General features: G+C 42.0%; 1 protein-coding gene across 1 annotated transcript; it reads left to right on the forward strand.

Moving 5' to 3' along the window:
- Positions 1–12,508: 12,508 nt before the first annotated feature.
- LOC147445564 (uncharacterized) lies at positions 12,509–14,308 on the forward strand. The gene is made up of 3 exons (XM_086525036.1): positions 12,509–13,308; positions 13,376–13,396; positions 13,753–14,308. The coding sequence occupies exons 1-3, from the start codon at positions 12,681–12,683 to the stop codon at positions 13,839–13,841; spliced, it is 738 nt and encodes a 245-aa protein (XP_086381162.1). The 5' UTR covers positions 12,509–12,680; the 3' UTR covers positions 13,842–14,308.
- Positions 14,309–15,341: the final 1,033 nt, after the last annotated feature.

Genomic DNA, 15,341 nt, shown 5'->3' on the forward strand with positions numbered 1-15,341 from the left:
GTCGACCTGAGGAAGGTGCCACTTGGGAAAACGTTAGTGTTCTTAAGAAGAAGTTTCCCACTTTTGTTTTTGATGATGAAAACTCTTCTTTAAAGGGGGAGTAATGTCAGGATAAGGGCAAGGCCAGGCTATGCAGTGTGGAGAGGGAGTCCAACTAGGGCAAAGGACTAGGAGCCATACTATATAGTGGGAGGTTGGAAGGTGGACTCCAAGGCACTAGTTCCCCTAGTCTTACACATGACTCAAATGAAAGCAACGAATCTTTTTCACCAAATTGCATGCATATATCTCAAATATGTACGGTATCCAAAAATAATTAGTATATTCAAAAAGTGTCATAAAATCGTTAAAATGCATCTCTGCATGCTTCAAAACCTTTGGACATCCAACTCATGATTCAGGTGAAAGATTTAATGCATCTTTTTCACAAAATTACATGCATATATCTCAAATACATACGGCATCCAAAAAATATCAGCACATCCAAAAAGTGTCATAAAACCATTCAAATGCATCTTTGCATGCTCCAAAACCTTCAAACAGTTGACCTGTGACTCGGGTGAAAGAAATTATATGCATCTTTTTCACAAAATTACATGCGTATACCTCAGATATGTACGTTATTTGAAAAAATTTAGCATATCCAAAATGTGTCATTAATGCGTGCATGCTCCAAAACCTCAAACATCTGACCCATGACTCAAGTGTAAGCAACACATCTTTTTCACAAATCACATGTGTATACCTCATATATGTACGCCATTCAAAAAAATTTAGCACATCCAAAAAGTTTCATAAAATCATTCAAATACACCCTCGTACGCTCGAAAACCTTCGGACAGTCGACCCATGTCTCGGGTGAAAGCAACGCATCTTTTTCACAAAATCATATATCTCAAATATGGACGACATCCAAAAAATTTCAACACATCTAAATAGTGTCATATAAACAATGCATCCTCACATGCTCCAAAAACCTTCAAACGTTCGACCCATGACTCACATGAAAGCAATGCATCTTTTTCACAAAATCGCATGCATATACCTCAGATACGTACAACATCTAAAAAAATTCAACACGTCTAAAAAATGTCATAAAACCATTCAAATGCATCCATGCATGCTTCAAAACCTTTGAGTGTCCGATCCTTGACTTAGGTGCAAGCAATAGATTTTTTCCATAAACTGCATGCACATACCTTGTATACCTATGACATCTGGAAAATTATAGCACATCCAAAAAGTGTCATAAAACCATTCAAATGCATCCCCGTATGCCACATATGGGTGGTCGTGGTGGTCATTGGTGGTGGCATAGAAAATATGTTCGTAAGCTCCAATAACCATGGAAAGTTAGTAATGGCTTTGCATATTTTTTGGTTCCATATTTCCAATGTATAGCCTAATACCTATACTATAGGTAAAACCATGATGTTCTTAAGCGAGTCCACGCACTAAAGGAAATGTGCTTGATTGTTGATTATTGGTGACGGCTCAACACTGCCTAACATGTAGCATTGAATATTTGGGGTGTTGGAGAAAAAGGTGTGTGTGTGTGTGTGGTTGTGGGGGGGGGGGGGGGACTTAACAATGACAAGCCTTGCCTTCAATCTACAAAATATACATGGCCTTGGTTTGGTTTATGCATCCTGTCATGAATTACAAACCTAAACAATCTATACTTACTTGAAAATCTTGCACAAGCAAGATTACAAAATATACATGGCCTTGGTTTGGTTTATGCATCCTGTCATGAATTACAAACCTAAACAATCTATACTTACTTGAAAATCTTGCACAAGCATATCAAAGTTAATAACATTTTACAACAAGAGTCTCAACAAAGACCATGGCAAGAGGTAGTATGACACTCTGTACAAAGGAACATGGTAGTAGTAAAAATGACACACATGATCATCCAATGATTTAACACAATTTTTCTATGCATATACGTGAAAAATATTCATGTTGACATGTCCTCGGTGTCATCTGACATCTAACAACGTCTATGGAAATAGGCAGTATGATAGTGTGTGTTAGGAAATAGGACGTAGTTAAGTAGATATTATGGTAGTTTACTTAATGGAGAGAGATGTACATGGTTCACCCAATGTGGGCTACATCCACGGGAGAGCAACCACTCAATGGCTTTAGTACGTCTTCAAACAAAAAGTAGATTATAAAAGGATTATACCCTTAATAGAGATCCTGTTTTGCTTCACTCTCACCACCTCACATCAACTTCACAATGCATCACAATGCGTTTTGTGTGCAGAAGAGGCCTCCTTTTATAGGCCAAAAGGGTTGTCCTCTCTCAGATGAGGCAGTCGTGTGTAACTGCTCTTGTGTAGAAAAGTCCAAGTTGGACTCTCCAATGCACCCATGTGTGGTCGCCTTTGAGAAGACAAGTCCGCCTTGAAAACAACCACCAGCCATCGGCCATTGACTACGAGCCACCGGCCAACCGACCGGCGTTTTTCGACCGCCAACCAACCATAATATTCCAGCAAAAAAGAAACATTTCGGCAAAGCTCGAGATTGGCCGTGAATTTTTGGTTTTTCAACGAGTGATTTTTTTTCACGTACTATGACTTTTCCTCATAACGGGGGACTTACAAATGTGAGTTTTTTATATAAAAATTTACAAGAGGTAAATCACGCTCCATACTTGACACTGTATACAAAGGAGCATGGTCACTGATTTAACACAATTTTCCTACACATACACATGAAAAATATTCATGTTGACATGTCATCGATGTCATCCAACATCTTGTGCTCGCAAGAAATGAATCTAATCCCATCATCTCTTCCCTTCTCCTCCAATATCCACATTCATGTCTTTTCATGCAATAAACTATAACTTTGCTTTCACAGCATGAAGCTCAACAAACAATGTCACCTTCTCACTACCAAGCTCTTCCCTTCTCCTCTAATATCCACACTCGTGTCTTTCATGCTATAAAATATACTTTCGCTTCTATGGTAGGCCCTTTTTACTCCACTTGTTTTTAGCTTTGGAGATAAAGTAATTATAGGTTGACGCAGTGATCCTTTAGATCATTGTCCGTTTCTTTAATATTAAATCTTAAAGTTGAGAACACCAATGATAACAATTGATCTTTGCACTCTCTCTCTCTCTCTCATTCTCATAGGTATATATATGTTCTAAACACTTTCATTGTTTGCTATTGCTTAGTCATTGATTCATTGATGTTATAAAAGGTAGGCCATCTCAGATGATTTAGCATTTCTTATACGATAACTTATTTAGGTTCATCTTCGGGTTTTGTTTAAGATTATTTTATAGTGAATGGAGCCTTGGTTTAGGATTTTTTTAAAGATTAGTTATGAGTCTAGGGTGACCTACTTTAGCATTTATTGTGACCTAGTTTATGATAAGTATACAATTAGTTTACGGTCTGAGGTGACTTAGTTTAAAATTAGTTTAGGGTTCTTAGAGAGTATCATGATTGGAAAATCATTCTTGTCCCTAAAAGTATGCACCAATCAGGGTAGCTATATTAGTGAATGAGCTTGTGGTCTAAAATCTAGTATCGGTCTCTAAAACTCAACCTCCATGTGGCTAGTACTAATGCACCAGGGTGCAACATTGAAAACTAAAACTTTTCTAATAGAAATTTTTAATTCAAGGGTAAGCCCCTAACTAAATCTTGGAAGAGTTTACAAACTAGCTCGCATACTACTCTGCCATCTAGACCTCACAAACATTAAGGGAGGATTAGCAAAAGAAATAGATTTGATCATGTAGCCTTTACTCAATTCTTATGCTCCAAAACCAACATTCCTTGTCATGATTATCGTTTTTTTTGGGTGTTCGTGGTGGGTTTTGGGGGGGGGGGGGGTGTCTGAGTGGTTTTAGGATTGGTTTTTAGGTTTGTACTCAAGAGCACACTATTGTAAATCTACTCTCTCCACAAAGGCCATTAGCAATTGTAGGTTGTTTCTCAAGCTCTAATGAAAAAAAACAATTTCGCATGGGACCTTGATTTAGTAATTAGAACCAAAATTTATTATCCCAAAACTCAAGTACATTCGTGGCCTTAACATGTGTAGACAGGCACTATAAGTGACAGTGCAATGGAGTGGGCCCATCCAATTGTGACACCTATCTCGTGTTACGGTGATGTCATATCCTTGCAATCAATGCAAATGGGTTGTTCATTGGACTCAATGCAATACGCTCAAGACTAAGAAAAATTTAATCTATCTATTATAAATAAAGGTGTTGCTAACCACAATTTGTATGTATGTTTGGGCCAAAGAACTATGCCCCACCTTATGCATGTATTTCCCATTTTGTGTAGGCAATGTATGAATACCACCTATTTTCAATTTTCTAGGACTCTAATGATGGACATCTTGAAAACAATTTTGCAACCTACAAGGTGTGTTCACAAAAGATCCACTCAAATATAGAATAGGGTGTCAACCCTAGAAGGCCTTCGAGTGTGGATATTAAACAAGATGGGTAGCACCCCCAAGACAAGGATATTTTTGACAAAAATATTGATGACATCATTGCAACAATAATGGACACAAGGAGCTTGCATAAGATTATATGAAGCATGAGGCTGACACCCCACTGTAGGGAGGGAGGGTGTCCCACAATGGATGCTTCTAGTCCTTCAGAACATGCAATAAAAGGTTGTTGGAGTGACACCAGTGTCATGGAACTTTCTAGGTGACTCTCTAACACTTTTTCACTTCATTTAGGCAATAACTATTCTTGAAAGATGCACTGTTTCTTTTCTTTATGTAGGTTTCTTGAGGAGTACAGTTTGCCAATAAACAACACAATGCCTAATTGAGGGATGATGCAAGAAAGGTGCTACAAAAAGTGGCAATGAATTATAATTCTATTTATGCTTTTCCTGATGATTGCAATCTATTTTGAGAAGAGTATATAGAGATGTAGACATGTCCAAAGCATGGAGCAAAGAGAACTCAAAAAGTGAATGTTGTGGGAATGCGGTGCATGTGTGGAGAGAGAGAGAGAGAGAGAGAGAGAGAGAGAGAGAGCATAGGATGTGGGTGGAGCAACTCACCACATTCTGAGAGAGATTCCCTTATTCTTCCATCTAGTAAAGAATAAGGTGTGTGTACAAATGATGGACGATAAGACACCTTTGATGCATCCAACTAGGGTAAGAGGCACACCATCTTTACCCGAACAATCTCCCACTTTGTCATAAAATCTAATACCTAACCAACCCAAATGATTTACTCATATTTAATTGATCATTTAATGTGGGAGAATAAACGGGAACAAGGGCTAGATTATAGACATGCTTATGGATCTATCTCAACACGGGGACAAAGTCAAAGGGTCCAAATGAGAGATGGATGGTCAAAGAGCAATGCAAGAATGGAGCTTAAAGACCTTAGGGTTAGATTCATTAAAGACCTCCAAAGGTTAGTGTTAAAAGTCCTTAGACCTTAGGCAAGCTAGGGCTGAGCTTGGAGTGGGAACCCGGCCCAAGCTTGAAGTTCTTGTCGTGCTTGCTGACTAAGGTGCTTGAGGTGCTTGTCGTGCTTGCTGACTAAGGTGCTAGAGGTGCTTGAGGTGCTTAATGACTAAGGTGCTAAGGTGCTTGAGGGGCTTAAGGTGTTCCAAAAGTCAACAAGTATCCCTACTCATGGGGGGACAAGCCCTCATTGTAGGGGAATGAGACAGAACACACAAGTATCCCTACTCATGGGGGGGCAAGCCCTCATTGTAGGGGCATGAGACAGAACACACACACCCTCACACAAGGCAATCCTAGTCTAGAGAAGCAACAAGGACACATGTCAAGTTCCTCTCCATGTTTTCCTCATGGTGCGCCTAAAGCCTATTGGTTGGCCTCAAGGCCATTAGGACGAAGTGGGTTTACAAGTTGAAACGCAAGCTGGATGGTGAGAGGTCCAATGAAAATTTAGCTAATTAAATTTATTATTTATGCATTTATCAATTCCTCTCTCTCAAAGGGGAAAGGTGGACACTTGTCCTAAGGCTAGCATGGTTGCTTGATATGCACTCTGAATGTGATTGGCTAAGCTTGTAGGGGTTCAATCAATTTGAAGCTTGAGCTACAATGAGGGGTCGACCAAGCAAGCTAGGGGCTTGCTTGCAGGGTACCCCCCCCCCCCCCCCCCCCCCCCCCCCCCCCCCCCCCCCCAACTCTCTCTCTCTCTCTCTCTCTCTCTCTCTCTCTCTCTCTCTCTCTCTCTCATTGTGTGAAGTGCAAAGTGCAAGAGCTCCATCTCCTTCTCCAAGATTGTTGAGAGCCTACACCAACACTCTTGGCTATGGAATGCAAATCCAACCAAGAGCCATGCTTCAATGCTTAAGCTTTCCATCTTTTCCATCTTTATTATCATGCTATTATGCTATGCTAAGCAAGAAGAGTGATGATAAGTGAGTAACTGTTTCTTTCTCCTATGAATGTGTGTTCTTCCTCTTCCCTACCCTCATTTCCTCTAGCTCTCTCCATCTTCGAACGTGTTTGAGGCCTTAAGACTGAGGCTAGGGATGGTTAATGCTTTTACAAAGTTTATGTAATGCTCGTGATGCATGAAGCTTTCCATCTTCATAGCATAACCTAGGACATATGGAACACAAAGATTAATTGTACCAAGTATCTCTTTATAAGAGAATCTATAATACAAAATCCTATTGGAGGGGGGACCGGCCACGTAAATCCAATCCTCGACTGTTGTCATGTTCTTTAATTCTCTCTCTTGAAAAGGTATTGTTCATGCCATGTTAATTAAGTATAATGGTTGTGTTGCTACCGCTATTTAAGTTCACCCTCTATGTTCCCAAAGTAGTCTCATAAAAATGCTCATTATAATTCTATTAATTCTTCTATTCTCAATGTTCATAGGCCAATTTCATTACATTGGTATCATAGCTGTTGGTTTCTCTTTTCTTACTTAAGAAGAGAGGTCCTTAAGTTGTCCATGAAAGGCAAGCCTTGTTCATTGCAATAGGGTAAGTGGGACAGGGATTTGTTATCTTGGTTGAAAAGGACTTAGTTCGAGGTACACCGTTGGGAACTATAGTCTTAATAATGGAGTATCTTGGCTTAACCATTATTGAGCTACTAGCAAGCTCAACAGGAACAATAATCAACCGAGTAATGTTATACCCTCTCCACTAGTCTTTGCAATCAACAGTGTCTAAACCACGGGTGTGGCTGCTTGCGAACTAATTTTCAAAGGTAAAGAAGAGTAGCGACTAAGGTTTTTGAGGGTACCAAAATAATTTATACATAAGTTTAATTAGCATGGCTGACAATAATCAAGAGAATAGAATGAATATTGACACTTTGATTTTTCATATGAAGGTGCTAATGATGATGCCCCCATGTTTGTTAATTATCTTGTTACTAAGTTGCAACAAGTTATGGGCAACCCTGCTTGCCAAGACGAAGTTACTCTCAACAACTTCGTGCTTATGGGATTTTCCTTCCTCTCCAAGAGGAGAGAGAGCTTAGGAGGCCTCTTGATGAGACTCCGAGAAGAAGACTCTCTCCCATAAGAAAGGAGGAATCCAAAGAACGAGAAAGAAGTGAATCACTAAGTTCCTCTGAAGATGTGGCTCCAAAAAAGACAGCGGTCTAGACAGCCGTCAACTCCTCCCAAGAGGAAACAGTCAACCCATAGCCCATCTCCTCGTCATTCTGAAAAGGGAAGAGAGGAAAAAAAGGAGGTCACCCTCTTCCCCTTCTTCTTCACCTTCCTCCTCTTCCAATGAAAACAACGGCTATTCTCCTAGGTAATACAAGAGGAGAGGACATCGCAAATCCTACCTTGCGTGGAGAAGGTCTCAAAAGCTCAAGAAATTCAAAGAGGGAGGAAAGAGTATCTATTTTCTTACCTATGATGGCACCTTTGGTGCTACTGACAAAGTATTGGCCTTCATCCAATAATGCGACGCGGCCTTTGGAGATGAGGGCTTCACAGAGTCCTCCAAGCTACGTCATGTACCTATGCACTTCTAGAAATCTGTTCGTCAATGGTAGGCTAGCCTTCATGGAAATGGAAAAGCCCCAAAGACATGGAAAAATCTATGAGTTAATTTCCATCATGAAGCAATTTCCTTGCAAGCGATGCAAAGGACAAAGTGCTTACCGAATGGCAGAGTTTGAAGCTACTCTCCAACAAGTCTATCCACAAATATGTGGACAAGTTTTGGGATTTACATCTCAAGGCTACCGTCTTTCAAAAGATAGACTTTTCCGAGCAAAAGAAAAATTTATATGCAGGATTACCTGAAGAAATTGCCGAGTATGTTAACTCTCAACGGCCTAATGATTCTATCACCGAAGTAATCCACCACACTATGGTTGCTTCGCGCATCAATTTCCAACAAGGGGCTAAAAGAAATGCCAAGCCCATGGAAAACAAAGATCGAATGCAAAGGGGAAAAACAATGCTTAAAACTCTTCCCAAGGCAATTCCAACAACAACAACAATCGGTCCAAGGAGAAGAGAGTTTACAAAGGTAAAAATAAACTCTCTTCTGAAGAGGTAGAAGCTTTTCGTAAGGACCACAATTGTTTTAAGTGTTGGGAGCAAGGACATGGCTATCGTTCTTGCCCCAAAAGAAATGCCCACAATGAGACTCCTAGAGCTTCCACGGTTGAAGCTCCAAAAGAGGATTCTCACAGTGCAAAGGATCACCAAGCTCTCCTATGCTTGGGGAAAGGTAAAGGAGCATGATGCCTTCATCTTGTTTGACCCTGGATCTACTCACAACTTCATATCAAACGGAGTTGGACACTAACTTGGGCATTCAAGCTTTCGAGATGGGAGGTACTGTAACTGCCAAAGGAGCTTTCAAGGGACCGAAAGCCTCCGTTACTCCCTTGATTGAGAAGTTGAGACTTCATGTCCAAAGCTACGTCGACAAAGAAGACTTTTTCATCTCTCCTCTCCAACATGAGGATGGTTCAACCGCATGGTTGCCAACAATGAAGTTCCTTGAAAGGATAATCTACTTCACCTACAGGGAAAAGACCATGTATGTAGATGATAATGAGTCCGGTCGTACTATACCACTTGTAAATTCAGCTGCTTTTGATAAGTCAATGAAACTCAGTTTCCTCATACATGATTTTTTTCAAAGAGCCTCTAAATGATGCTAATGTTTTATCAAATGAAAATGGTAGGAATCAAGAAGAGTTAGACTTGTCTAATTTTCTAAATGGAATCCAGAATGTCTTTATCGATGATACCCCTTTGGACTTACCTCCAAAACGAGGGGATGATCATCATCGAATTGAGCTCCTACCAGGAAGCTCACCGCCTAACAAGCCTCCTTATCAAGTTTCCCAAGCTCAACAAGAGGAGATCATAAGGCAAGTACAAGAATTGGTAGACAAAGGGATGGTGAGGCCTAACCCCTCTCCCTTTTGTTCTCCGGTTCTTTTAGTGCAAAAGAAAGATGGTACAAACCGCATGTGTGTGGACTATCGAGCGCTAAACCATATCACTATCAAAAACAAATTTCCCATACCATGGGTCGAAGGTCTGTTTGATAAGCTACAAGGCTCTACCAACTTCAATAGGATTGGCCTTAAAAGTGGCTATCATCAAATAAGGATAGTGAATGAAGATATCGTAAAGACTGTGTTGCCTTTTGTCTTGATTAATGCACCGGTCGCATTCAATTCTTTGATGGAGAAAATATTTAGACCCTACCACAAGTACATCTACTCCAAGTCCTTGGAGGACCACAAGCAAGATCTCCAGGTGACTTTCAAGCTTTGAGGGAGAACAAGATTTTATCAATCAAAAGAAAAGCGAATTTTTCCTTCAAGAGATTCAATACTTAGGTCATATTATCTCTCAAGATGGTATCCATCCATAAAAGTTGGAGGTAATAAAAGCATGGCCTAATCCAAGGAATCTACATGAGCTACGAAGATTTATTGGTATGTGTGCATACTATAACGCTTCATAGTAGCAAAATTCTCTCAAATAGCAGGACCATTACATGACTTAACAAAGAAAAACGTTAAGTACTCATGAACTGCTAAAGAGAGAAAAGAAATTGACAAGCTCAAAAAGAACCTTACCTCCTAACCAGTGCTTATGCTTCTGAATCTCTCAAATCCATTTGAGGTCCAATGTGATGCTTGTGGTGATTGCCTTGGAGCCCCATGCCATAGCATATGAGAGCCGAAGGCTCAATGCCGATGAACGGATCTTCAGAAAAGAGCTTTTAGTTGTTCGACATGCCCTAGACCCATGGAAGCACTATCTATTGGGGACTCCATTTATTTTGCGAACGGACCACCAAAGTCTCAAGTACTTCATGATGCAAACCACACTTTTCGACCCCCATTGAGGATGTGAACTTGTGAGTTATCAACATAGGATTGCAGAGTTTTCTACAACAGCCAAGAGTCGTGATACCTTCACTAAATAACAAGAGCACTTGCATATTTTGGCGGTCACATTCCTAAAAGCCACCTATTTATTTTCAAAAGGCAGGTGGGTGGTATTTAGAAATTTGAGGCCAACATAGCCAGCTATTGCTTGACAAACCAAGAGAAAGAAATAGCTTTATATGAGAGATAAAGTAGGAGCTCTACCTACCCAAAGATCTCTTTCTCATAGATTTTTGGGACAAAGCAGTGCTCTATATGCCCTTGCTCTAAGTACCATTGCCCAGCCTGTATAATCCCAAAATATGAGCTTCATGTTCCGACATTTTTCTTCCACAAAGAACCTTCTCATTCTTGGCAACACAACCAATAGTGAAGGCGGCAGCTCTCTTTTCATGGGATACATTAGATGCGGAGCGATAGGTCCTTATCTCATTTCAAGAGTTCTCATAAGGGCAAGGTGCCACGTTTTCTACCTCCTTTACCTTCTCCATAGATACAAAGGACCCTGAAATTTTTGGCAATGGTTTCGCATTCTTGACAGCACCAACCAATAGGCTGCTTCCAATTACCTACTTCACCACTACGGCTACCATGGGCCTCTATGATGTCGACTTCTACAAAGGCCCCAATGCTTCCATGTTGCACATATTCTTGTTGTTGTTGTTGAGTAAGATACACATAGCTGGCACCCTTGCAATGACAACATCACACACACACACACACACACACACACACACACACACACGCGCGCGCGCGCGCGCACACACTTATATAGAGCACCATACAACAACACGTAGAAAAGGAGAGAAGGGGAAGTGAGAAACCATCAACACCTTGAGGCTTCACTAGATCTGGGATTCTCCATGTTGATGTACATCAACATACTTTCTGTTGGCCACCATGTGAAGGGTAGGTTTGGCCTCTCGGGGGGAGGGGGGGTTATCACTACAATAAACAAATGCATATCATGTGGGTTCAACAACAGGGATTATTTTTTTCTATACTTTCTCACATTTTTACATGCAAAAGGGTGTTAAAAAAATGATCTTTAAAAAATTCTAGATTGATTAGTCAAAAGGTCCCTTTTATTGGTGAAAATTTCACACATAAGAGGTTTTATAAATAGTTTTTGAACGCATGCCAACAAGCCATGTGCTAGGGGGGTTCATAATTTGTCTCAACCAAGGCAAGGTTTCTTGGTCTTTGAGGCATGAGGCCAAAAAGTTTGTGCTCTTCTAGGGCACCAAAAATGGGGACGGTGTGACCGGCCTCCTCGGGACTAAGGCTGTCCACGTTTCAAGGTACTGTCTGCCGTGGATGGCAAAGTTGCCGGGGCGCCGGGGCTTGGAGGCTGGAGCAGACTACAGAGAGCGAAAAACGACCAATAGGGTATGTCTCACCGGGTGTGTCCTTGTTTGTTATTGATCGCTGAGGGCCAGCTCTAGCTGTAGTGTACATCGCAGACCAGAGTCCAGAGGCACGGGCGTTCTTTACATTTCTGGCCGAGGTCTGCTGGCCGAGGTCTGTCTATCAGCAGCGTTAAATTTTGACTGCATGATATGAGAAGACAGCTCATCCGAGTGTGCGGTGACCATCAACAGGGCCAGAACTGTGGGCCCGAGGTTAACAGAAAATATAGAATAGTAAAAAGAAGGCGAGCCTACCATCGCTGACCCTGTGCGTGCATTTCTCGTCGTGCAGGGTCATGCTTGCTCGTTTTATCTATTATAGTAGTACCTCGCCCACGAAAAGCAGGCTGCCTCACGTTTCTGCCTCTTCTTCCTGGGCTCTCTCTAGTTTGAGACGCATCATGTCTAATGAAGAGTAGGCTGCTTACAAACTACAAACTGTACACTGGTACAGTCATTGCGAATCGGTCTAATTCGTTGTTAAGTAGGTCTCTCTCTCTCTCTCTCTCTCTCTCTCTCTCTCTCTCTCTCTCAACATCAGTGCTTTTGGACCTCTGATAGGACTATTTCGTCTACGTTGGCGTGCTTATTGCTGTCGCCGAGGCGCTGAGTCAGCAGCTGTTACCCTCCTCAGCTGTACAATTACGATATGCAGACGACACAATAAGAAGACGCCTGCAGCGGCAAATTAGCAAGCCTGAATCATCTGCTACTGTCTGTGCAGTGTCGCCAAGCAGCATTATAACAGGGCGATCAACCCGCATTCACCCAAATCACTCTCTCTGAGTGACCCCCCCTCTCACTAGACAGGCCATCGCCGAGCTCTCTGTTCATATCCTCTCTCTCGTGTTCCTGAATCTCTTACAGAATGGGTTGCTTCCCTCTGCATTTGCTGAAAGCCTGCAGCACAGGCCCAACCTACATCAAAGTCTTGACAGTGGAGGGCAAATGCCTGAGATTCCACGCTCCAATCATCGTGAAGGAGATTCTGATGGAGCACCCTGGCCATGTCCTCTTCCTCTCCGACACTGTCCGCTCTCTCGGCAGCCGTGCCCGCCCCCTCACCTCCACCCTCTCCCTTCAGTACGGCTGTGTCTACTTCCTCATCCCCCAGCCCTCTTTAGCCTCCCGGCCCCCCTCCTCTGCAGCGCGCATGGAATCCTTAACAGTACCGGTGTCACGAAGCACAGCTCGTCAACGCAAGGTCTCCTTTGCTACGTCCACCGATAGCGCTCTCTGCCCTATGTTTGAAGACAGGCACGTCGACTCTGCAGGCTCCATGGAAAGCTGCTTCAATAGCAGAAAGACAGCTAATTCTTTGGAAGGCTTGCAACTGAAGAAGACCTCTGTTGAGTTCCTGCCCTCGCCGTCAGAAGGCGTTCTCAGGGTGAAGATGGTGGTGACAAAGAAGCAGCTGACATGCGTGCTGAGGGAGGGAGGGGACTGCGTGTCAATGGTGGAAGATCTTCTGTCTCCTCTCTTGCAAGAGGCCGAGAGTTTAGCAGGCACAACTGCTAATAAGAACAACATTTCTTGCAACATCTCCTGGAGGCCATCTTTGAGGAGCATTCCTGAGTCCACATGGTATGTCTCTATTTTAAATTACATTTCTTTTTGAGTGTTTTTCATACAATGAATAACATCATGAGCTTCTGCTCGAGAGGCACTGCATACCTAGCTAGGTACAATTTCGAGAGGCACTGCATACCTAGCTAGGTACAATTGGGGGCAGGGGACCGCCGGCCCCCCCACCGGGCCGGCAGTCCCCTGCCCCCAATCGTACCCAGCTAGGTATGCGGTGCCTCCCTCACAGAAGCTCATGATGTTGAGGTAAGTCACAATGTGGGAATTATTGTGAGAATTTGACCAAAACTTTTTGTGTAATTAGTGTGCAAACCTAATGAAAATTGTTCTAATTTGGTCTGCTTTGTGTTTGGCAGATGCCAATCTTCATATGACTTTCAAAGGCTCAGGTTCAATTAGATGGGAGGCGATTTCATTGCTCAAATTAACCTTACGTTCAGATTGATTAAGGTTGATTAAGGTCTATCCAACCTGTATTGCACGGAGCTCTATTGGGATGTGCATGGTTCTAAACCTATTTTTCGAAGGGCTCGCTCTCGAAGCCCACCTCGAGCAAAGTGAGGAGCCAATTCTTGCGTTTTTCGACGCCGCTCCCCTTGCCGACAATCTAACTCAATTCCTTGTCCTTCCATTCTTTTTGCAAGCCTTGATCCTTACCATCACAGCTACAGTTAGCTTAGCCTTTTAGAACACATGTCCCTCTTGTAAATTTTGAGGACTTGCTTCCAGGCATCTTGCCTTCAGTCTTGGATCAAAATCTCTTCCTTAGGTCGTCTGTATTATCAAGCTTTGACATCATTTTTCTTTTGCTGTTTATATTGGCAATGATGTATTGGTGCTAAGGGGAATTTTTGGTGTGGCTTCTTTTTCCTTGTAAATAAAAGGGCATACCTCTGTTTAGAATTGTGACAACAGGTTATTCTGTTTTCTTTGTACACGTTTATGAAGCCATTCTAGGATCCTCCTCTAAGATGTAAGTTTGATGTGTTCAAAGGAGCTGGCTTGGTTGGTTGAGCATTCGACCGTCATGACTTGGAGCGTCATGGGTTCGGATGCGATCGGGTGACGCATTAGTGCTCACGGACGTGTTTGCGACACCTCGCACAAAATATGTGATCTGCTACAAGAAATATATGTGTCTTTGTAGTCGATGGTTGTCGTATTACATTGATGCTAACACAAGCATAAGAGATGCACATTCGAGACCAATGTTAGAAAAAAACAGGGGTCTAGTGTATTTTAATCGGTTGAAATTATAAAATCCCAGATAGATTTTGAGCTTGCCTTTAAGAAAACCGGAAAATTTACACAAGTTTTAGTGTAATTACCGGGAAAAGCTTCAAATTTTGAGCTAAAAAACCAGGAGAATTTCAAGTTTCCCCTTATTTTGATCGGTTAGGAAAAAAGGTATATTTATAGCCCTGTTCGAGACCCTTACCTATGTTACTAGCCCCTTACAACTATCTTGCCATGATTATTTATCATTCGAATTAAACCAAGCCTATTTTTCCATCATTTGTGTACATATAACCTAGTGCCATTTGCTTGATCTTTTTTTCTTTGCAAAACTCACAATTGGGAGTGGATAGTACCATAACTACTCCTAGGCTTTACTTATTACAAGTTGTCATCGTGACATGTATGGTTCTAGACTAGTCCTCTGAGGCTTGTTTGCCTCCGATCATGTGGATCGTCACTCTGCTCTCTTGTATGATTTCACAAAATCTTGCCACAGCCAGATCCCCCTCAGACACGCGGCGGTTCCTTGCTCGCCAGATATGGTGAAAGAAGCAGTATCTGATTAACCTCACATGCCTTCATTACTCCCAATAGTTTTTCGACATTTATTGATCCTCATCCCTTCAGCCTCTTCATCTTAGCCATTTACCATGATAGGCTTCGTTTTGATCCTACCTCGTTTGACGCCTTCGATGAGCTTTTTTTT

Source organism: Adiantum capillus-veneris, chromosome 12, assembly GCF_014529385.1.
Source record: "Adiantum capillus-veneris isolate H3 chromosome 12, ASM1452938v2, whole genome shotgun sequence".
Taxonomy (NCBI): domain Eukaryota; kingdom Viridiplantae; phylum Streptophyta; class Polypodiopsida; order Polypodiales; family Pteridaceae; genus Adiantum; species Adiantum capillus-veneris.

Coding starts and splice junctions, on each gene's coding strand:
- LOC147445564 (XM_086525036.1), top strand. CDS start 12,681: ATGGGTTGCTTCCCTCTGCATTTGCTGAAAGCCTGCAGCACAGGCCCA. Junction 13,309..13,375: donor TCTCTTGCAAGAGGCCGAGA/GTTTAGCAGGCA, acceptor GCCATCTTTGAG/GAGCATTCCTGAGTCCACAT. Junction 13,397..13,752: donor AGCATTCCTGAGTCCACATG/GTATGTCTCTAT, acceptor TGTGTTTGGCAG/ATGCCAATCTTCATATGACT.